The following is a 23766-nucleotide window of genomic DNA, read 5'->3' on the forward strand; positions in this document are numbered from 1 at the left end:
ATTCTTGCCTGGGAAATCCCATAGACGTGCAGAAGAGTAAACAAGCACAAAAGCAGGGAGAAATGAACACGGAGGTTGACAGCGCCCCCAGAGGAGCCTCATTTGTGGAAAAGTGGAACTTCTGGAGAGCTAGGCCCTCGCAAGGACGCTGCCTGTCACCCTCGCAATAGTCTTGCAATATCAGCGTTTATTCCCATTTCATGGGTTCAAGAACTAAAGCTCCTTCCCCATATTCCCCTCCTCCATACCCCCCTGGCCTCTCAGAAGCCCCATCCTCAGAGCTTGCTCAACCAAGGGACAGCCTGGATTTAAATCCTGGAGGTGAAAGGTTTGGGGACATCCTTCCCACCAACGCCCAGTAAACGGAATGACAGAGCCAAGTGGCTCGGCATCCTGCCCTGCCTGGAATCCAGCGCTTCTCAAAAAGTAGGAGTCAGAATTATGGGCAGAGGGACTTCTGTGGCAGTCCAGTGGTTAAGACATCATCTTCCAATGCGGAGGTTATGGGTTCAAGCCCTGGTCAAGGAACTAAGATCTCACATGCCTCCTGTCCAAAGAAATAAAACATAAAACAGAAGCAGTATTGTAACAAATTCAGGAAAGGCTTTAAAAATGGTCCACATCAAAAAAAACCTTTAAAAAGAAATCATGGAGAGAACATGATGAAGACAGGCACCCCAACTGCCCAGGCAGGGTGTTAACATTTGTGCGTCCATGGGACGCTTCAGTCATGTCTGACTCTGTGCGACCCTAAGGACTGCAGTCCACCAGGCTCCTCTGTCCGTGGTTAGCAGTGTAGGGATGGAGCTGACCGCTTCAGATGAATGCTTGGTAAAATAACCATAACCAGAAGAGAAACAGATGAGTAGTTTAAGAAAATGCAGCTTGCCTTGAGGGCATTGTGCTAAGTGAAATAAGCTGATCACAACAGGACAAACGGTGTATGGTTCACTTACAGGGTGTTTCTAGAGGAGTCAGACTCAGAGGCAGATGGTGGGATGGTAGTTGTCAGGGGCTGAAGGAGCAGGGAATGGGGAATTGTTTAATGCGTACAGCGTTTCAGTTTTGCAAGACGAAAAAGTTCAGGACATCTGTTTCATAATAATGTGAATGAACACTCTTAACATAAAGTGCACACTTAAAAATAGTAAAGATGGCACATTTTGTTACATATTTTTACCACGATTGAAAATTTTTTCACAAATTAAAGGAAGGAAGGGAGGGAGAAAAGAAGGAAAAGGAAAGAATGGAGCGGCTTCTCCGATGGCTTGGTAAAGAATCTGCCTGCAGGAGACTCGCGTTTGATCCCTGGTCCGGGAAGATCCCACTTGCTGCTGAGCAACTAAACCTGTGCTCCAGAGCCTGGGAGCCCCAACTACCGAGCCCACGTGCCGCAGCTACTGGAGCCCGCTCACCCTCGAGCCTGTGCTCCTCAGCAAGAGAAGCCACCACAGTGAGAAGCCTGCACACCGCAACTAGGGAGACCCCCACTTGCTGCAGCGGAAAAGAAGCCTGCACAGCAAGAAGACTCAGCACAGCCAAAAATAATAAATATTTTCTAAAAGATCCTTATCTGCAAAGTCCCTTCAAAAAAAAGAAAAGAAGGGAAAGAAATGCAGTTTGCTTGAAAGGCAGACTTAAGAACAGGGAAGGGAGGGTGGAGGGGGTTGGGGGGTGAGGTGGAGAGAGGTGGGATGGAGCTGGGTGACGGCGGGGTAAGCAGGGGCCTCAGTCCCCTGTCCTGCTGCCCCAGATGGCCCCCCATCCACCCCGAGCTGGGTGTGGGGGTTGTGTAGACAGAACCAAACAGACCCACTCAGGGCCTGCAAAATCCCTGAGAACAACCCCTAGCTCTGCTCAGTCTTCACTGGAGAGCAGCTCCCCCACCCCTAGAGCAGAGGGCACAGTGCCCCGGGGGGAGGGGGCCCAGCGGGGTGGGGGAGGGGCACGGCAGGTTGGGGGTGCGGTAGATGGGGCGGTGTTCCTTCCGTCTGAGCACACGGCTGAGCAGACCACAGGCCCTGCCCTCCAGAGCATCCAGGCTGGCTGAGGCGCACAACTACACACCTGAACACCTTCCCTTCCCGGGTCTTCAGAAGCTAACATTTCCTGAGCACCTACTGTGTACAGGTGCTGAGCTAAGCCTTTACTTGAATTGACTCACTAATTCTCAGTACCACCCTACTCGGCGGGGGCCAATGACAAAACCCCATTTTACAGACCAGGAAACTAAACTCCAGAGAGGTAAGCCACATCGGGCCCTTAACTGTCAAACTACACTGCCCTCCTCGGGTGTATCCTGCCGGACAGTCAGAACGCCCGCAGTAAGACCCAGCATACTGCAGAGGTGGCCCTATGCCGAGTTTGGAAGGACAAAATAGAGTTAGCCAGATGACACTCTGAGGCCTAGGAGGATCAGCCTGGAGGCTGACTCAGCACGGCTGCTCACTGAGCTGTCCCCAGGGCCTCAGTACCCCTGCTCTTTGGAAAATCACGGCACCCCCTTTCCAGCACCCTCTGCTGCTGGCTGGGCCCAGGTCGCATGTCTCCCCAGACATGCAGTCCACTCTGGGCACATAACTCATGCTCAGTGAAGACATGCTAGCTGGCCGGTGTGAAGAGCAGCGAAGCCCACCCCAGGCCACCTGTCCTCCCCCCAGACATCAGGCCACATGCTTTCTGGGGACAGGAATGAGCCCCGCTCACTACAGGCATTCTGAGGCCGGGAGACCCAGCCCAAGGATGTGGAATAAGAGCTGAGGGGCTTCCCTGGTGGCCCAGAGGCTAAGACTCCACGATCCCAATGCAGGGGGCCCGGGTTCCATCATGCCACAACTGTGAGTTCACATGCTGCAACTTAAGATCTCGCATGTCACAACCAGGGCTCCCCAGGTGGCACTAGTAGTAAAAGGAACCACCTCCCAATGCAGGAGACGCGAGAGGTGTGGTTCCATCCCTGGGCCAGGAAGATCCCCTGGAGGAGGGCACGGCCACCCACTCCAGTATTCTTGCCTGGAGAATCCCACGGACGGAGGCGCCTGCCTGGCTGCAGTCCACGGGGCTGGACACAACTGAGGCGACTCGCCACACACACACACACACACACACACACACGCTTCAGGGAGGAAGTGTGACCAGGGCAAGGCTGGGTCCAGCTCTCAATAGTACACAGTCTTCTCCCAAGATCAACGCTGATAACTGGAATAAGGCTGGAGCCAGCCTTCCAGAAATCCCCGCTTTCGGCTCTGCCTGGAAAAGAGCACCAACAAGGGGAGGACCAGGCTGGGAGGTGAGGTCACCCCTGCACCTTCCTCCTTCCATTTCCCAGACTCAGCCACACAACGGAAGGTGAGGTCTGCCTAATAAACAGCTTTGAACACTTCCCCAGGCGTTGACTTGAGACCAGACGCTTAAGTTGTTTCTTAAACAAAACAATATTTTATTGACACATCCTCAATGTTCCGTATAAATATAAAGTGCTAAGTTTCCAAACCCCCCCACCCTCCCCGCTGCCCACAGGGCTGGGAGGAAGTGGAGGAGGGAGTGTTAAATGTCAGTTGAACACAAATAACTTTCCAGCGCCAACACAGGCGTGAAACGCTCCTGCGCACACACGCAAGCAAGAAGTTCAGACACAGCATCGGCGTCACTTCCCTGAGCCCCGGCACAGGGCTCAGGCTCCAGGCCCCGGGGTGGATCACCCCCTAGAAAGGGGCCCTGGTTGTCACAGCTTGTTCCTTAAAGCCCTCAGGCTGCCAAGAGCTCCAACGGGGTGGTGGGACCAGTGGGAGTCGAGGGTGTAGAGTCCAGTTAGTTTCTGCCAGAGGACAGGGGAGGAGGGAGGCAGACACGCCCTCCAATCTCCTTCCAGGATGAGGATGAGGGCTGGCCCTCAACCCTCTAGCAGAAGAGCACCAGGTGAGAAAGTCCAGCATCCCTGTGTTTCCAGCGCCCCCACCTGGAGGCTTCTCAAACTCCAAAGGGGCAGCTGTCCCTGAGATGGGAGGCACAGTGGGGAACTGGGGCCCCAGCTGTCCCCAGGAATCAGACAGCTTTGCGCACCTCCACCCCAGTGGAGTCAGCATGGTGGGGCCCGGCCTCAGTGACAGAGCACCTGAGTCTCAAACTGCAGCAGCTGCCCCATGAAACTGAAGTTGGGGGAAATGACTCCCCGGCGTTGCTTCACAAAGTCAAAGGCCTCATCCAGCCGCACGCGGCGACTCTGTATCAGGTACGCCAGGCAGATGGTGGCGGAGCGCGAGATGCCCGCCTGGCAGTGCACCAGCACGCGACCCCCACTGTTCTTCACTGAGTCTACAAGGGAAATGGGGAGAGGGGAGAAGCGAGGTCAGACGATGACGGAAAGGTGGGCAGAGAAGGAGACAGGTGCCCTGCCTCCTCCCCTGAAGCCCCGACAGGCCCCAGGGCTGTGGCCCGCCTCTTACCAATGAAGCCAATGGCCTCTGGGAACCAGGCACTGATCTCCACCATCTGATTGTCCTCCACAGGGATGCTCTTGTAGCGCAGGAGGCCCTCAAAGTGGTTGGGGCAGCTGGCTGAGACGTTGAGCACGGCGGTGATGCCGCAAGCCCGCAGCCCCTGCAGGTCTGACGAGTGGCTGCAGCTGCCCAGGTATAGGTAGGGCAAGATCTCCACGGGGCCGCCCTGGGCAGGAAAGAGGGACGCTGGTGAGGTCTCAGCCCTGACCCACAGGGCTTCAAGCCTTCCGGGTGGACAGAGACAGGGCAGACTGGCCTGGGCCAGAGGAGCTCTTAGCTAGGGATCACTGGTCAGGGATCAGACTCAGAACACAGAGATACACACCCACAGATACACTCTTCCCCCCAAACCCCCCAGTTACACTGCTCACAGGACATACACAGACTCACAGTGGTGCACACCAGCAATCCCCGCCAGGCACACCACAGCTGTGGTACCATTTGAGAGCAGACACACACACACACACACACAGCCCCTACGGGACGGACTGTGGACATGGACATTTGAGACCAAAGACATACACACACACATACATACACACACACACACACACACACACATATACCCTATGGGACTGTGGACGTGGACATTTGAGGCCAAAGACATACACACACTGGTGACTGTGTGTGGACATGGTGACAAGGTGACTGTGGACATGGGCACACTCCTGCGTCCAGAAATGGCAGACTACCCTGCACCGTGGGGTGGGCGGGACACTGACCACGAGCCCTTATCTCAACTCACCTGGTCATAAGAGGGAGCCCTGGAGTCCGATCGGCTGTTGTCGTTGTTGTCAGGCGTCATCGCGGGGACCGGGGACTCAGAGCACAGATCGGGGCAGCAGGCTTGAAAGCGATCGAAGCCTCCTGCAGGGAGGACCAAGACACGGTTAGCCGGAAAGGCCTGCCTGGGGTCGGCCACCCGACGTCCGCGGGCAGGGGACGCGAGCGGGGGATGTGGGCCGGCAGGCCGGCGCTCACCTGGCAGGAAGCACACGGCGGTGGGTCCCGCGCGGGTCTCGTGCAGGAGCGCGGCGAGCAGCGCGTGGGCCGGGCCGTCAGGCGGGAGGTCCGCCACCGAGGCGCTGCCCTCGTCCAGCACCACGGCCCGCGCCAGCTCCCCGCGGGCCAGGCGCGCCCGTAGTGCGCGGTCTGGCAGCAGGCAGGCGAGGGCGGCGGCGGGCGGGCCCCGCGCGCGGCGGCGCAGCAGCGCGTTCCAGGGGACAGGGCGCGCGGCGCGCACGTGGCGGCGGCAGAAGGCCAGGAAGGGACGGCAGTCGAGCACCAGCGTGCGCTCAGCCTCCCGAGGCTCCCGCAGCAGCGCGCCCAGCGCCGCGCAGTCCAGCTCTCGCGCCGCCTCCAGCCCCATGTTGGCCCTTGGTAGCCTCCTTTCCCCTCTTCCCGTTCCTCTTCCTCTCCTTCCCCCTCTCCCTGCGCGCGCTCCCCGGGCTCTCGCGGCGGCCGCACTGCCCCAGCCGTCTGTTCTGGCACCCTCTCCAGCGCCGTGGTTTAAGTAGCCGTGGGCCGGCCTCCCGGGTCGCCAAACAAGGGCAAAGCAGGAAGGCGCCGGTGCCGCCCCCGCGGTCTCACGCGGTGCGCAGGCGGGGCGGGCCCGGGACTGGGGCAGGCTCGGGGGAGGGATGCGCTGGTAGAGGAAGCCGGGGACCAGCTCCGCAGGGAAGGTGTTTGCCCAAATACCCCCTCCCACCTTGGCGCCCCAGGGCTCTTTCTGAGAGCTCCCACCCCTCGACCTCACTCTGGGCCTTGATGCCCCTTGACTGGCTTCCTCTCCCATTTCCCTGTCCCTTTCCTTCCCAGAGCCTCCCCACTCCTAGGAATCTGTTACTACAAAAACTGACTTTTTGTAGAAAAAGTCAGCGGGTATAGAAGCCACCTGCAATGCAGGAGACACAAGAGACACGGGTTCAGTCCCTGGGTCGGGAAGATCCCCTGGAGAAGGAAATGGCACCCACCCTAGTATTCTTGCCTGGAAAACGGTATGGACAGAGGAGCCTGGCGGGCTGCAGTCCATGGGGTCACTCTGGGGCATTAGGCACGCTGTTACCGAGGGTGCTTTCCTTGGTGGCTGGGGACCCACGCTTTGTTGTGCCGTTTCTCTTCTTCATCGAGACCCTGTGCAGGAGGAGCTTTATACCCCGCCCCCATACCCCCACCCATTTCATGGCTGAGACCGGCACTGCTGCTGCTCAGAGGCCAAGCGAGGCCAGAAGGTCATCCTCTGAGCCCAAGACCCAGAGCACTGGCCTGAGGAGGACCCCTGAGCTGTGGCGTGGGGCGGGCAGGGGACCTGTGATGACCCTCCAGTTATTAGTGGAGTGAGGTTTTCTCCCGTGGAACTCAGGGAAACCCCAGGGCCCAGGGTGAAGCACTTCCCCAAGTCGCAGACGGGCCCTGAAGGGGAACTCAGCTGACGCTGCTGGGCTGTCCCTGGGCCTTGTGGGAATTTCACGAGCCTCTCCAAGGGGAAGAGGGAGAAGAGCTACCTGAATCTGCCTCCCCCGCCCCATCACTCCCCGTCAGAGCCCTCCAGAGGCCGGCAGCAGGGACCCAGCACTGGACTTGAGCGGGGCCACGAGCAGTAAGACTGGGGAGCCCTTTAGTCCACATCCTGCCCGCCCCCACCTTATCTGCCAGCCCTCGGGCGGATGTGGTGAGCCCCAGGTGTGCGTTGGGGTCTGGGCCCCTGGACTGGGGCCAGCAATGTTGGCAGCTGAACTCCGCAGAAGCAGAGACATTCAAGTGTGTGGGGACAGTGCTCTGGAGTGGGAGCTGCCCCCACCCCCACCCCAGCTGCGTGGGATTTCAGAACCCACTCACCAGGCTCCCACTCAGGGCCTGTGTAAGAGCCTTCCAATCCTGCTGGAGACCCCTACGTCTAAACTGTCTTGGAGGACTACTGCCAGGCCCCGTTGCGGCCCCCCAAGCCCTCCACTTGGCTGGTTAACTCAACTCTTCCCAGTGATGTGTTGATGTGTCTGTGCATTCATCACATGTGTTCTGCAATGCTGGAGACAGAACCAGTAGCTTGTGTGCTGCGAGGCAGGGGGATGCAGCGGAGAGGAGCCTCAAGGACTCCAAAGATTCCTGGGGCAGGTCACCTTCTCAGGCCTCAGTGTTCCCACCTGTAAGATGGGAGCTTATAATAGACCAACTGCTCACCCACACTGGTCCGAAGGCTCTGAGGCTGTGCCATGGCCCGGACACCCTCAGTTCTCCATCCCTCCCTCCCAGGCCAGTCTGGAGGCTGAGATGGCAAAGCCCACAACAGAGCCAAGGAGTCTGGGCCACAGATCCCAGCAGCTGATACGGGCGCTTATCCTTGGCATCAGTCTGGTGAATGACTTAATGGTTGACTCCGGGGGCAAATTACAGAGCACACAGAGGGATATTCAGGTCCCATCTTGCTGACCCATGGGCTGGCGTCACCTGCTCTGCTGGGAGCCACGGACTTCCAGCTCCAGGGGAAGAAGCCGACAGGATTGGCCAGCTGGGGTTCTGGCTCAGAAGTGAAATTCAGCCCAGCCACATAGGGGCTCCAGGACTCCTGTACTGGGCTGAGCATCCTCCCCGCCAGGGCGCCAGCCATGCCGGGAGGCCCCATGTGGGCTCGGGGATGGGAGCCTGTTGGTGAAGCTTTGCGGGGCCCTGCCCAGCCCTCTGGTTAGAACCAGTGACTTCTGCCCGAGGTGATTACACCCTCTGTCTTTGGGGCTGTCCCCTTTTCAGCTCTGGGACACAGACTCAAGTAGGCCTGACTTAGCCACGAAGGAAGGGCTCACCTTGGCCCCTTTCTTCTATTCCCAAACTAGGGAAACCCCCACCCCCATAGGGGTGACAGCCCGAGCTCAGGGTGGGAAGAGATCAGGAAGAGGATGGAACCCACGTCCCACCCTCACTTCTGCTCTGACTAAAGATCCCCCCACCCTGGGTGAGTCATGGCCCTGGGATGGCTCTCCCCCATCTGCCACCCCCTCAAGGACCACCATGCCTGGCAGAGAGGAGGCGGGGCTCTGGACGCGTAGGTGGAGAACAGTGTGAAGAGGGGTCTCAGCCACACTGGCCCCCCACAGACTACAGGTCCTGGAGGGAAGGCCCCAGCCCTCTCCACTAGGTGGTAAGGGGACAGCAGGGGCCAGGGATGGGGGTTATGGTGGGTGCCATACCCAGAGGTTTTGGGGGTTTGTTTTCCTGGCCTGGCTGTTACAGAGCAGACACTATCAAGGAGGTTTGGGACTCAGCTTTTCTTTTATTAAAATCCCCAACTGGAACAAGTGATGATCCTGTGTCATTCTTGTTTGTAACCGTCTATTTTGGCGGCTCTTTATGTGTCACTAGCCTCCTGCCTTTGGGGTTCCCCATCTGCCCAGGCCAGCACATCGACCTAGCTCCCCCGCCCCCACCCTCCTATGCAGAGAGGCTTCCCTTCCAGGGGCGCCCAAAGCCCTGTGTCTGCGTTGTGTTGTGGCGTTTTGTGGTGGTGTTGTTTTCCTTCGTCCTGCCAAACCCACACCCCCAGTTGGTGCCCCTGGGGAGAGAGGAAGAAATGAATGGTGTGACTACAACCCTTAGGCCAGGGCAGGTATGAAGGTGAGAGTGACAAGTGACAGCCACCCCCAGCACACCAGAGCGAGCCTGTGAGTCACGGTGACGTCAGGCTTCCGGTGCCAGGCCCCTGCCTGAGTGGCGTGGGGGCCACCCCCACAGGCTCCTGCCGGACGAGGACAGTGGCTCCGCGCTCTGCGAAGATGGCCCTGTCTAGTGCAGTGGGGAGGGCAGGGAGGGGCCATTGAGGAAAAAGTCCCCGCAGGCAGCCAGCCCTCAGCAAGGCAGACTCAGAAGTGGCCCGCAGGTGGCTGAGGGGACTGGCGTCTGTCCCCATGCATGTGTCCTGGCACTGGACGCTATGGATGCATCAAGAAGAAAGTCTCCTAGAGAACAGGCTTGTGGTTGCCAAGGGGGACGGGGAAGGAGGAGGGATGGATTGGGAGTTTGGGGCTAGCAGATGCAAACTGGTATATATAGACAGATAAACCGCAAGGTCCTACTATACAGCACAGTCAGTTCAGTCACTCAGTCGTGTCCGACTCTGCGACCCCAGGGACTGCAGCACGCCAGGCTTCCCTGACCATCACCAACTCCCTGAGCTTGCTCAAACTCATGTCCATCGAGTCAGTGGTGCCATCCAACCATTTCATCCTCTGTCAGCCTCTTCTCTTCCTGCCTTCAATCTTTCCCAGCATCAGGGTCTTTTCCAATGGGTCAGTTTTTCACATCAGGTGGCCAAAGTATTGGAGTTTCAGCTTCAGCATCAGTCCTTTCAATGAATATTCAGGACTGATCTCCTTTAGAATGGACTGGTTGCATCTCCTTGCTGTCCAAGGGACGCTCAAGTCTTCTCCAACACCACAGTTCAAAAGCATCAGCTGTACAGCACAGGGAACTATATTCAATATCTTGTAATAACCCGTAATGGAGGGACTTCCCTGCCGGTCCAGTGGATAAGATGCTGCACTCCCAGTGCAGGGGACCCATGTTCAATCCCTGGTCAGGGAACTAGGCCCCACATGCCCCTCAAAGAGCCTGCATGCCGAAACTAAGACCCAGGCGAAGTGCTAAGTCTATTCAGTCGTGTCTGACTCTTTGCAACCCCAAGGACTGTAGTCCACCAGGATCCTCTCTCCATGGGATTCTCCAGGCAAGAGTACTGGGGTGGATTGCCATCTCCTTCTCCAGGGGATCTTCCCAACCCAGGGATTGAACCCAAGTCTCCTGCATCAGCAAGTAGATTCTTTACCACTGAGTCACCTGGGAAGCCACTATACTTCAATAAAATACATTTTTTTAGAAAAGAAGAAGGTTGCCATTTGGGGCTGATGTGACTTTCATGCCTCTCAAAGATTTGCTTTTCCTCATTTTAACAAAGGCTCCAGAACCTTCTCTAAGCATCCACGTCCAGGTCACGCATTCTTTTCCATATTTATTCATTTACCAGTCCCTCACTCAGAAAATATATGTTGGGTACCTGTTACATGTCAGGTACTGTTTTGGGTGCTAGGGATATAGCAATAAATCACAAACCACTGCCCTCAGGGAGCTGACCTCATTGTTTGAATAACATTAATTTTTGTGACTATGTTGTATTCATGGTTATACACCATGAATAATGACAATAGAGTAATGATATGGTTTCCTTTAAAAATAAAATTTAGGTTTGTAAAAACAGAGTTGAATGGTACAGATGGTACCCATGCGTGCTAAGTTGCTCCAGCTTTGTCCAGCTCATTTTTGACCCCATGAACTGTAGCCCGACAGGCTCCTCTGTCCATAGAATTCTCCAGGCAAGAATACTAGAGTGGGTTGCCATCCCCCAAGATTGGGGATCTTCCCAATCCAGGAATCAAAACTGCATCTCTTATGTCTCCTGCATTGGCAGGCAGCTTCTTTACCACTAGCACCACCTGGGAAGCATGAAAATGGTACCCAAGGATGTTAGAAAGTGTGATGCAGGGAGGAAATGCCAGAGTCTTTGCCAAGGAAAGCATCTGTGTGGCTGCTTCCAGCTCTGGCATGGTGCACTTCTGTGGGGGCTGCTTCTCCCCCTTGCCAGGGTCTCCCATCCAGAGAGGAGCCTGAGGCACGAAGGAAAGAGGGGGCCAGGCCCTGAGGAAGAGAATCTGGAAAAGCCAAACCCATTGCCAAGGTCAGAGCTGGCCCCGCCACTTAGGTTCCCTTCTTGCTCCATGGGCGTGTTCATCAAGGGGACCTGGGTTTAGCTGGACCCCAGGATGTGCCTGGGCTTGGAGTCAGAGGAGACCCTCCTCCCCTGTCTCTTCCCCTGGTGCTCACCCACTCCCAACACACCCTTGGCCCCCAACCCATGGCCACCAGTGATTAAATGGGTCCCGTTCCCACCTATTGACCAGAGATGCCCTTGGCTTGGGCCCAGGTCGCCAAGAGGGGATGGGAGGTTGCTAGGGAAGAGCTCTGTCACTAGTAGTAACTATTGGGCAAGTGGTGAACGATTCTCAGAAATGTGACCACACTGCGGTCACAGGGTCTGTGACAAGAGAACTCCCGGGGCTCCCCCAAAGCCAGGGCTGGGTACGGGCTGAGGGGTGGCAAAGGGCCTTTGAGGCCCAGAGGACCCAGAGACTATTCCTTTTTCCTTTCTCCCCAACACCTCAACCGCCACCGAACACCAGGCTGGACCTCCCCCTTGAAGACCAGCAATACCAGGAAGAGTGCGTGAACAACGGCAACAGTGGTGCCCATCAGGGAGCCTTGGCTCGAACACAGCTGGGCCGCTTGCTTGCTGTGTGGCCTCGGGCAGGTGACTTAACCTCTCTGCACCCACTTTAAACAACAGCGACACCCAGCACCACGCTAGGCATCTTCTAGGCATTGCTGCATCTATGCTTAAAGCTTGCGCTTCACTGGTGGCGCAGATGGTAAAGAATCTGTCTGCAATGAGGGAGACCCAGGTTCCATCCCTGGGTGGGGAAGGTCCCCTGGAGAAGGAAATGGTAATCCACTCCAGTCTTCTTGCCTGGAGAATTCCATGGAGAGAGCAGCCTGGTGGGCTACAGTCCATGGGATCTCAAAGAGACAGACACAACTGAGCAACTTACACTTTCACTTTTCAAGCTTAGGGCTTGGGGGCAGCATCGTTTCCCTCACTTTGCAGACAGGAAAACCGAGGCCTAAAGGGGTTATGTGGCTTGAACGTAGGCCACACAAACTGTCAACAGGAGCTCTGGGATAGGAACCTGGGCTCCAACCACTAGACCGCGCTGCCTCCAGGGTCTGTTGTCTGCCCCCCGCCTCCGATCCGCTTGTGTCTGCCCCCACCCTCCCACCAGGGCACACCTCCTGTCAGCTCTCATCTCCCTATATCACGACAGCCACACAATGAACACAGGCTTGCCCTGTGCCTGGCCTTATACTAAGACCTTGACAGGAGTTATTGCATTTAAACTGCAAATACCCCAAGGGATGGGAATGACTGACACTCCCATAACAAAGGGGGACACCAAGGTAGCGAGAGGTAGCTGACTGACCCAGACTGTCACAGTTAGTAGGTGGTGGCGCCAGGGGCTGAGCGCGCGGTGACGTGTCCCTCCTTCCTCTGGGTTCCATGTCCTCCCCAACCTGCTCAGACTCTTCCCATCTGCCTCCCACCCTCACCCAAAGTCCTCCTATCTCTGTGCAGGGCTTGGGCCACCCAGGCTGCTCTCTCGCGAGACCTTGCTCTTTTTAGGACCGTGGGTGCTGTGTCCTCAGCTCAGCTCCTTGGGGACGCATGATGCACAGGCCGGGGAAGCACGGGGCACAGCTCACGCTGGGAGCCCCATGATGCGTCTCCACAGATGCGGTGACTTGTCCCTGTGACTCCCAGCCAGCCCTCAAACAGGAAGCTGACTGCAGAGGAAGGTGAAAGCCCTCGTCACTGGACAAAGGTCAGCGTTGGCATGGAGCCCTGCGGCACCCCTCGCCCGCCCCCTTGCCCTGCTCCAGGGCAGAAGAGGTGACCTGAGGTTCCCGGAGCAGAGGATGGGTCTAGACGCAAACATGCCAGCATGGGAGTGGCCGACCCCCCTGCAACCTGTGAGGGGAGCTGGATGTCCTGGGTTCAGGGGTGAGCTCTGTCACAGGAGAAGGAAGCAGGGTCGAGAGAGGATTGCATGGGAGCTGGGGACACAGGATGGATGAACAACACAGTCCTAGCCCACAGCACAGGGTTAGATTCAACATCCCGGGACAAACCGTACCGGAAAAGAATATAAAGAAGGACACACGCATAGATGGATGACTGTGTCACGTTGCAGTATAGCAGTAATTAAAATTACATTCTACTTCAGGGATTTCCCCGGTGGTCCAGTGGTTAAGACTCCACACTTCCACTGTAGGGGCATGGGTTCGATCCCTGGTTGGGGAGCTAATATTCAACATATCGAAAAGCACGGCCCCCCCCAAAAAAAATCAACTAAACTTCAATAAAAAATAAATAAAAATAAATAAATAAGAGACATTCTTCACTAAAAAAAAAGCAAGCTCTGCCAGCACAGCGGGGAGGCCCTCGGCTTTCCTCAGGTGCTAGCGTCCAAACACTCACTGGGGACCTAGAGCCAGGCTGCCCTGGATGCTGGGCCAGACCACAAACAGGACAGATGAGCTTCCTGCCCTCATGGGCCGACCTTCCAGCGGGGAAACAAAACCTGGGTGAGTAAAGTTTAAAGTGAGATAATAGGGATGGGGATGGCGAAGAGAAATACAGGTGAGGGAGATGAAGAGACACACATTTTCAGTTGCAAAACAACTGAGTCATGGGGGTGAAATGTGCAGTGTGGGGAGCACAGTCGATATTTATGTAATGCCCTTGTCGGGTGACATGGTGTAACCAGACTTGTTGTGGTGATCATTTTGAAACGCCTAGAAATACGGAAGCTCCATGTTGTGTAACAGGAACCAACACAGTGCTGGAGGTCAATTATATTTCCAAAACAAACACATAAACAAACTCAGAGAGGAGAGCAGATTTGGGGTTAACCAGAAGTGGGGAGTTGGAAGAGGACTGGATGAAGGCAGTCACAAAGTATAAATTTCCTGGGACTTCCCTGGTGGCCCAGTGGTTAAACCTCTGTGCTTCCACTGCAGAGGCATGGTTCGATTCCTGGTAGGGAACTGAGATCCCACATGCCGAGTGGCTTAAAAAAAAATTTTTTTTTAAAAAGTACAAACTTGCAGTTATAAGACAGATAAATAAGTACTAAGGTTATAAGGTCCAGCATGATAAATATAATGAACACTGCTGCATGTTAAATATGCAAAGTTGCTAAGAGAGTAAATCCCAAGTTCTTATCCCAAAGAAAAACATTTTTTTCTATTTCTTTAACTTTGTATCTGTATGAGATGATGGATGGTCACTAAATTTGTTGTGATCATCGTTTCATGAAGAATGTAAGTTAAATCATGATGCTGAATATGGTGAATGTATACAGTGCTGCATGTCAGTTACGTCATCGTAACACTGCAAGAAAAAAATGAGATGACGTCATACAAGGGCAGGCGCTGCGGATGACACCCCAGAGGGGAATGAGATAGAGCTGGGGCAGGCCTCTGGGAAGACTGCCCTTGCAGCTGTAACTTCAGGGATGAGAAGCGGCTGGCCAGAGCAGGGGGCAAGGAAGATCAGTCCAAGTCAGCGAATGGGAGTAGGGAGAGAGGGAAGGGACAAGCCAGCAGCCTCCAGAGTTGCTGTTGTTTTCGACGTACAGCATTATGACTTGACTTACGTATATCATGAAATGATGACCACAACGAGGTTGGTACTATCCATCATCTCACACTGATGCAAAGTTAGAGAAAAAGAAAAGAGTGGCAAGTCTTCCTTCGTGGTGGAGAACCTGCCTGCAATGAGGGAGACCTGAGTTTAATCTCTGGGAAGATCTCTTGGAGAAGGAAATGACAACCCATTCCAGTATTCTTGCCTGGGAAATCCCTTGAACAGAGGAGCCTGGCAGGCTACAGACCATGGGGTTGCAAAGAGTCGGACACAACTGAACGACTAACACTTTCATACTTTCCCTGGTGGTGGGCAGATGGCAGGAAAGACAGAGTCCAGCAGCCTTTTGGGTCTGGTCAGCCTGTGTGGGTCTGATTTGATTAAAAGGACAGTTAGAATTCTTGGCGGGTCTTGATTAAGGGGACTAACCCATCTGATTGGCACCAGAACAAAGTCCCTCCAGCTTGTAGCTTGTAGCTACAGGGAGGTCAGGGGATGGGGAATGGACCCTGGACGCAGGGTGGTAGGGAAAGTGGAGGTGGGATGCAGGGTCAGGTGTGGGAAGAATGGACAGGAACTGTGGATGGAGCAGAGGAGGAGGCTTCTCGGGTTTGGGCTGAGCAGGAGGTGACAGCTGACTAAGAGAATGAGGAGGAGGAGGCTGAAGCTTTCTGTCCCTTCCTCCCGGCCCCACCCTGCCTGGACATCTGCTCTTCGGACAAGACTTAGGAGCCAGCAAGGGAGGCCGGCTGCTATGTGCACGCCCCCTGTCCCACCCCACCCCAGGACTCAGTGTGACAACTGGAAGAGGGACATTCTGAGAGCTAGAGACAGAGAAGCGAAGCTGCTGGCCGCACCCCAGCCGGACAGGAGCTGGGGGCCAGGAAGTAGCCTAGGATGGAGGCTGGGGTCGTAGCAGCACAGATGGCTGGAGACAGAAACCAGAGAGGAGGGGCTGGGATGGGATAGAGAGATTTAAGTTCCGCAATCAGATTATGCTGTCCCTGAAGATGACAGCTCCTGAAAAAGCTGAAGCCACTGAGACTCAGAGAGTTGCCCTGGACATCTACAGGTGCACACCCATGCACACAGACACACACTCACACCCTCTCCTCACACACATGGTGTCACACACCATCACACATGTTCAAAGCCAAGCCCCTGCCCATCACCATGGACACTCACACATGCCCTGGGGTTGTGGCCTCCCTGGCCCCAGGACAGCCCCCAGAAAACCCTCCATGAGCCACCGCGCTCCAGTGGCCCCTGGGGCCAGTCCACAGACCTGCAGCCCTGCCCTGGCTCCAGGGCCCCCTGCACTGTCTCACCCAACTGCACCCCCAGCCTCACCTCTGCACAACCTGCACCCCACTCTGTATAACGGAATGCTGTCCAGTCTGGACACAAGTCCCCAGGGTCAGTTCTCACTGGGGCAGCTCAGATCTGACAGTCCTCTCCCTGCATCGCCACCCCACCCTGTTTGCGCTGCCACAGAAAAATGTTGGCTCTCCAACTGGTGAGGTGTTGGAGGGGAGCCATTCCTCAGGGTCTGCCCTCTGCCCTCTGGAGCCACACATACGCATACACACACACATGCCACCTACACACATACACACATGCCACACACACACATGCCACACACACACACACACACACACACACACACACACACACATACAGGTGCAAGGCGGTCCCCATCATCAGCACTGTTCTCTGAGGGATGTCAGCTTGAGGCTGGGCCTCCCAGGTGGCTCAGTGGTAAAGAACCCACCGCCAATGCAGGAGACACAGGCTGGAGCCCTGGGCTGGGAAGATCCCCAGGAGTAGGAAATGACAACCCATTCTTACCTGAAAAATTCCACGGACAGAGGAACCTGGCAGGCTACAATCCATGGGGTCGCCAAGAGTTGGACATGGCCGAGCAATGGAGCACACACACACACTCAGGTTAAACAAGTGGCCCAACAAGATGATTTTGCAAATATGGAGGTAAGGGCCCCCTGGCTGTCAGGCACCATGCTAGGTGCCTCCAGAACGCTTCACTGGGAGCTGGGCTCTGCTGTCATTCCTACCGACACAATCTGTTGGAGCCCACCCACTGCCCCAAGTTAGGAACCCCTACTCCAGGGAGAGGGCAGTTGGGCCAGAACGGTCCCAAGGGCCAGGCCACATCTTTACCAGGCCCTTCTCGAGCATCCCAACCAGGAAAGGTTCTCCCTGCTGCTCCTGCTCCTTTCTGGATTGCAGCTGTTGCCAGCCTGACTCACACACAGCCAGGCCAGGGCAAGCAGTGCTGGCCTCAGTTTCCCCAGCCACAGGGGCAGGCCTCCAGTTTTGTTGTTGTTCAGTCACTCAGCCGTGTCTGACTCTTTGCGACCCCGTGGACTGCAGCATGCCAGGCTTCTCTGGCCTTCACTATCTCCCGGAGTTTGCTCAAACTCATGTCCATTGAATCAGTGATGCCAGTTTAGCCTGAGGCAGGAAAGGCCCCGGAGGCTGAGCCAGGCAGCGGCAGTAGTAACCCTGGCCCCGTTCCCCCGAGCAGACGAGGGCCAGGCGCAACCAGGACTGGCTGAAGCCATAAGATCGCCCGGCAGGGGAGGAGGGTGGCAGGCAGGAGGCCAGAACAAGGCCATGGGCCCCAGGGTGCAGCTCCAAAGGCAACAGTCATTAGGCTAGGATCCTGGGGAGCTGGAGCCTCATCATGGCTGGTCTGGTTGCTGAGGGCAAGGGAGGGCGGGGGAGGGTGCGCTGCCTTTGCCTGGGCCCCATGGGAGGAACCACGGCAGGGCAGAGGGTGACGCCATGAGACACAGCGGACTGGACTCCATCCCTGGGTCAGGAAGATCCCCTGGAGGAGAGGGCATGGGCAACCCACTCCAGTATTCTTGCCTGGGAAATCCCATGGACAGAGGAAGCCTGGAGGGCTACAGTCCAGGGGGTCGCAAAGAGTCGGACACGACTGAAGCGGCTGAACACACACAACACCTTCTTCACTCATCAGGCACCTCTGCCCAGGCCTCGGACTCCAGACCAGAATGGCCACTTTGCTGATGGGCCCAGTCAGGAACCACCCAGAAGCTGTCCCACACTCCCCAGGAGGCTTGACCAGCGCTGGATAAGGCCAGGGCCTTCCTCCTGTGGCCCCACTTGAGACCCTAAGGGCTTCCTCTGCTCTGTTTCAGCAGCCCAAGGGATCTAGGTGTTGCCTCATTCTGGCTGAAAGCAAGAACCTCTTGGTGGAAAATTCCCTGTATTAGGATTCATGCTTCCACAGCAGGAAGCCTGGGTTAGATTCCTGGTTGGGGAACTAAGATCCCGCATGCTACGTGGTACGGCCAAAACAAAAAAACAAATGAAAAAACACTTGGCAGAATTTCCAAACTAACACTTTTTGGAACCTCCCGGGGGCTAGATATATCCCGTCACATCTTCATTGGTTTTACATCACTTTAAGAGATAGGAATTACTCATTCTTCCTGTTTTGCAGATGAAAAAAACTGAGGCGCAGAGATTTTCCCTAGCCTTCTCAAGGTCGAGCTGGAAAGACAGCCCTTTCTTTCCCCATGAGGTCCCTGTGGTCTATGCACTGGTCCTGCCTGTCCAACAGCCGAGGTCTGTCTGGGCCCGGACCCCCCACCACACACACACCGCCTGCAGGAGAGGCTCCCCAGGGATGTGCAGCAGGCCTGCTGGGCTGCCTGCCTCCGTGGCCCCTGGCAGCTTCTTATGTTGGTTGAAGTCAGCAATCACTCCCCTTACGTGTGGTTACAAATAGGGGGCCAGATTCCCTCTTCCAGGGGAGCCCCCTCCACCTTGGCTCAGAGAGGAGCCCACCTTACCTCTGCCTCCAGGAAGCCTCCCCGGGAGCCCTAGTGGAGCACTGACTCCCTCTTGGGAGCACCAAGCCCCACGGAGCCCCCCAGGGGCTGCCCAATGGAGTCTCCACCCACTCAACTGCTGCCAGCCCACCTGCTCGCTCAGCCCCTGCCAGGAATAGGACCAGGGTCAAGGCTGGTGACCTGACTCACCAGCCCGTCCTCACAGAGGGGCTGCCCAGTTACACAGCGAGTGGTCAGTGGGAAGGGAAAGACGCCCGCCCGGCTGAGCTGGCGGGAACTCACCAAGTGTACAGTCACACCCGCCTCTCCCTGCATCCCCTCGTCTAGGCCTCAGCCCAGGGATTTTCATCACATGAGGAAACAGAGGCCCAGAGAGGGGAAGTAAGTCCTACAAGGCCAAGTGCACAGCCAGGGGCTGGCAGACGGGACGGCTTTGTTCAGGCCACCCAGAACAGCACTCACTCCCACCCTGCCCCGGGTCAACCCCAGAGCCCCATGGGCCTCCCACAAGGGCCCCCCACACCTGACCAAGCTGGGGTCCTGCGGGGCAAGGGCCAGGTCACGGAGCTGCCAGGCTCATGTTCAGTGAAATCCCACGCCCCACCGCCCCACCCTCCAGAGCTCCAGGGGTTGGAGAAGCAGCCATGGAGCTGGTGGGTCCTGGAGCACCCAGAGCAGTGGCCACATGGGTCTGCGGGGCACAGGGCAAGGCTGGGGGCAGCTGTCCAAAAGCCCTGGGGCGAGGCCAGCCAGGGCTCACCCCACCCCCCCCACCTTTCACAGAGTCAGGCCTGCTTCCCCACACTGAACCCCATTAACTGTAGCCCACCAGGCTCCTCTGTCCATGGGATACTCCAGGAAAGAATACTGGAGTGACTGCCATTTCCTTCTCCACGTGATCTTCCTGACTCAGAGATCGAACTGACATCTCCTGCGTTGACAGGCAGTTTCTTTACCACTGAGCCACCTGGAAAGCCAGGGTTAGGGTTAGGGTTAGGGTTAGGGTTAGGGAAGAGGCCCCACAGCCCCAGTCAACAAATGAAACAGAAACTGCTCTTGCAGCAACAATGGGACGGGTGTCTTCCCCTTCCCAAAGAGCGCAGCGGGGCAGCCCCTTGAGGGCGCGCTGATGGGCAGACGCGGTGAGTCATGTCACCCCAGTCTCAGCCGCCTCCTGGGGAAGGGCTCTTGTCTGGCTGTTGTGGGAATTGAATGAGCCACCATCCGAGAAAGCAATTTGGAAACTATGAAGGGCTCGCTGTGTAATAATGTAAATAATGAAGGAACAGCAGCCTCCCGAGTGTGGGAGAGTGGGACCCCTCTGCTCAGGCTCCCTTCTCTTCGGGGAAGTTGCAGTCACTTCTGCCTATACCCCAGTGGCCGGAGGTGGTCACCTGGACACACCTGACTGCCAGGAGGGCTTTGTTCATCCTGCGCAGACATGGGCTCAGCTAACACCCCAGTCTACACCACACCCAGCAGACTTGTCAAAAACCTGATACCGGGCTTCCCTGGAGGCTCAGTGATAGAGTCTGCCTGTCAAGGCAGGAGACCCGGGTTTGACCCCTGGTCTGGGAGGACCTTACAAGCCACGGAGAGACTGAGCCTGTGCTCTAGGGCCCGGGGGCCGCAACCACTGAAGCCCTGTGCTCTGGAGCCAGTGCTCCACGAGGGAGAGGCCACCAGCGCGAGAAACTGCACCATGAGAGAGCAGCCCCTGCGCGACACACTAGAGAAAAGCTGCACAGCAACGAAGGCCCAGCACGGCCACAAACAGATAAATAAATTAACTGTTTACAACTGATACCATTTAACATTCATCCTAAGTAACAGAAAATCCTTAGAACAATACAAATAGAAGAACAGAAGTCTTCTTGACTCCAGCAAACCTCACAGGGAACAGTGAAACTTGGGATCATCTCCATGAAGGAGGAGCAGGATAAGGGAGCCCACAAGAATGGGCACGGGGCCATGTTTTGGGGGTACCCATGTTTCCATGGAGCAAGAAAGAGATGTAGGGGACTTCCCTGGTGGTCCAGTGGTTAAGACTCCGTGCTTCCTGTGCCAGGGGCGTGGGTTCGATCACTGGTCAGGGAACTAAGATCGTGCATGCTATGCAGCAAAAAAAAAGCAAAAAAGAAAGAGATATAGAAGAGAATGCATGTGTGCCTGCTCACTCGCTCAGTCGTGTCCAACTCTTTGTGACCCCATGGACTGTGGCCAGCCACGCTCCTCTGTCTCTGGGATTTTTCAGGCAAGAACACTGGAATGGGTTGCCATTTCCTCCTCCTCCAGGGGATCTTCCCGACCCAGAGATCCAACCTGCATCTCCTGTGTCTCCTGCATTGGTAGGCAGTTTATTTACCACTGAGCCACCTGGGAAGCCCAGAGATGATAATAAATCATCATTATTTGCAGAAAATATGACAGCTTGTCAGAAAAACCTAAGAGAATCATCTCACAAATACTGGGACCCAAAAGGGAAATCACCAAGGTAACCAGATACACGATCAGCATACAACAATTGCTTTTCTACACACCAGACAAACCAACGAGAAATTGTAATAGAATTTGGCTGTTCAAAATATTAACAAAAAACCGTAGGATACCTGAAACTGAGTCTAACAGGAATTGTAAGACCTATATGAAGACAGCTATAAAATTTGGATGAAGAAGTGATAAAGCTAATTATACAGATAATCATATCATGCCCTGTAATAGGAATATCTGACATAAAAATATTGGATCCTACCTGACTTGATCTGTGAATGATCATAACACAATCAAAATCACAAGATGTTTTCATGGGACCTGACAAGCTGGTTTTCATATGCATCTGAAAGAAAAATGTACAGAAATAGTGAAGAAAGTTTTAAAAATTAAAAACAGAGAGGGGAGGACTTCTCTGGTGGTCCCATGGTTAAGACTCCAAGCTTCCAATGCAGAGGGCCTGGGTTCAATCCCTGGCAGGGAAACTAGGGTCCCACATGCCACACGGTATGACCAAGAAAGGAAAAAAAAGAACAGAGGTGGGAGACCTGTCTCACTTGATAGAAAAATAAACTAAAAAAGTGTAATGATTTTTAAAGAGTTGTTCTGGCATCAGTTCAGTCCAGTTTAGTCGCTCAGTCATGTCCGACTCTTTTCGACCCCATGAATCGCAGCACGCCAGGCCTCCCTGTCTATCACCAACTCCTGGAGTTCACTGAGACTCACGTCCATCGAGTCAGTGATGCCATCCAGCCATCTCATCCTCTGTTGTCCCCTTCTCCTCCTGCCCCCAATCCCTCCCAGCATCAGAGTCTTTTCCAATGAGTCAACTCTTCACATGAGGTGGCCAAAGTATTGGAGTTTCAGCTTTAGCATCATTCCTTCCAAAGAACACCCAGGACTGATCTCCTTTAGAATGGACTGGTTGGATCTCCTTGCAGTCCAAGGGACTCTCAAGAGTCTTCTCCAACACCACAGTTCAAAAGCATCAATTCTTCGGGCTCAGCTTTCTTCACAGTCCAACTCTCATCCATACATTCCCATGAAGTGATGGGACCAGATGCCATGATCTTCGTTTTCTGAATGTTGAGCTTCAAACCAACTTTTTCACTCACCTCTTTCACTTTCATCAAGAGGCTTTTTAGTTCCTCTTCACTTTCTGCCATAAGGGTGGTGTTATCTGCATATCTGAGGTTATTGATATTTCTCCCGGCAATCTTGATTCCAGCTTGTGCTTCTTCCAGCCCAGAGTTTCTGCCTCTTGATTAAAGTGAAAGAGGAGAGTGAAAAAGTTGGCTTAAAGCTCAACATTCAGGAAACTAAGATCATGGCATCTGGTCCCATCACTTCATGGCAAATAGATGGGGAAACAGTGGAAACAGTGTCAGACTTTATCTTTTTGGGCTCCAAAATCACTGCAGATGGTGATTGCAGCCATGAAATTAAAAGACACTTACTCCTTGGAAGGAAAGTTATGACCAACCTAGATAGCATATTCAAAAGCAGAGACATTACTTTGCCAACAAAGGTCCATCTAGGCGTAGTAATATGCAAAAGGAAGCAATTAGAAATTCAAAGACCCATTAATGATAAAGGCAACATTTCAAACCAACAGAGTGAAGACTGGCCTTTTTAACATACAGCAAGAGTATATTGTTCATTAAAAAAAATTTTACCTATATCTCCTATCAGTCACAAAAATATACTTCATGGGAAATAAACCATTTAAATAAGACCCCAAAATACAAGCCTTAAGGAAAATATATACCAGAATGTGTTTATAACTTGGGGTAAAAAAAGCTTGAAGCAAAATTCAGAACACAAAAGCCACATGTGAAAAAACTGAAAGATCTGACCTCATATTAATTAAAATTTTCTGTACAATTAAACTTACCATAAATGAAGGTAAAGAGCAAGTGACTGACATGGAGAAAGTATTTGAAAAACAAATAACAGACAAAAGCTTATTATGTATTCATTCATAGACTAATTAGGCATGCATACTACATGCCAGGTACTATTCTGGATACTGGAAACACTGGCATGAAAAAGGACAAAACCACGGCTCTCCTGGTTCTGACATTCTAATGGGGTGAGGAGGCACAGGCATGAGGAAATAGACATAGAGTATGTCAGATGGCAGTCATGGAAAAAAACAAACCAGGGAAGGAGAAAAGGGAGTGTGGGGAAGGCGAGGCACACATCTTTATGTGAGACTCTCCACAAGTGAGTAAGAAAAGTCAAAGAACCGCAACATAGGATTCACAGATCAAAGGGACTTCCCTAGTGGTTCAGGGGTAAGACACTGCACTCCCCATGCAGGGGGCCCAGGTTTGATCCTGGGTCAGGGAACTAGAGCCCCCATGCCAAAACCAACAGAGATCAAAGATCCCGTACGCCAAAACTAAGACCCTGCAGAGCTAAAATAAGTTTTTTAATTTTTTAATAAAATTTTCAAAAATTAAAAAAAATAAAATAATTCAGGGGCTAAGAAATGCAAATGCCCAAGAAGCATGAGAAACATGCTGTCCCCATGGAAAGGATGTCAGGGCATTATTCTCCCACCAGGTTGGCACACATTCAGTGCTGGGAGTGGGGTGGGTCGATGAGTAACCTTGTGCCTTCTTGGTGG

At 54.4% G+C, this 23766-nt stretch overlaps 1 protein-coding gene across 1 annotated transcript; it reads right to left on the reverse strand.

Moving 5' to 3' along the window:
• Nucleotides 1-3415: 3415 nt before the first annotated feature.
• DUSP2 (dual specificity phosphatase 2) lies at nt 3416-5977 on the reverse strand. The gene is made up of 4 exons (XM_061431494.1): nt 5481-5977; nt 5245-5366; nt 4446-4665; nt 3416-4314 (listed from the first exon to the last, which is right to left on the reverse strand). Exons 1-4 carry the CDS (start codon nt 5866-5868, stop codon nt 4100-4102), a joined length of 945 nt encoding a protein of 314 aa, XP_061287478.1. The 5' UTR covers nt 5869-5977; the 3' UTR covers nt 3416-4099.
• Nucleotides 5978-23766: the final 17789 nt, after the last annotated feature.

The sequence above is a fragment of the Bos javanicus genome, chromosome 11 (genome assembly GCF_032452875.1).
Source record: "Bos javanicus breed banteng chromosome 11, ARS-OSU_banteng_1.0, whole genome shotgun sequence".
Classification (NCBI taxonomy): Eukaryota; Metazoa; Chordata; class Mammalia; order Artiodactyla; family Bovidae; genus Bos; species Bos javanicus.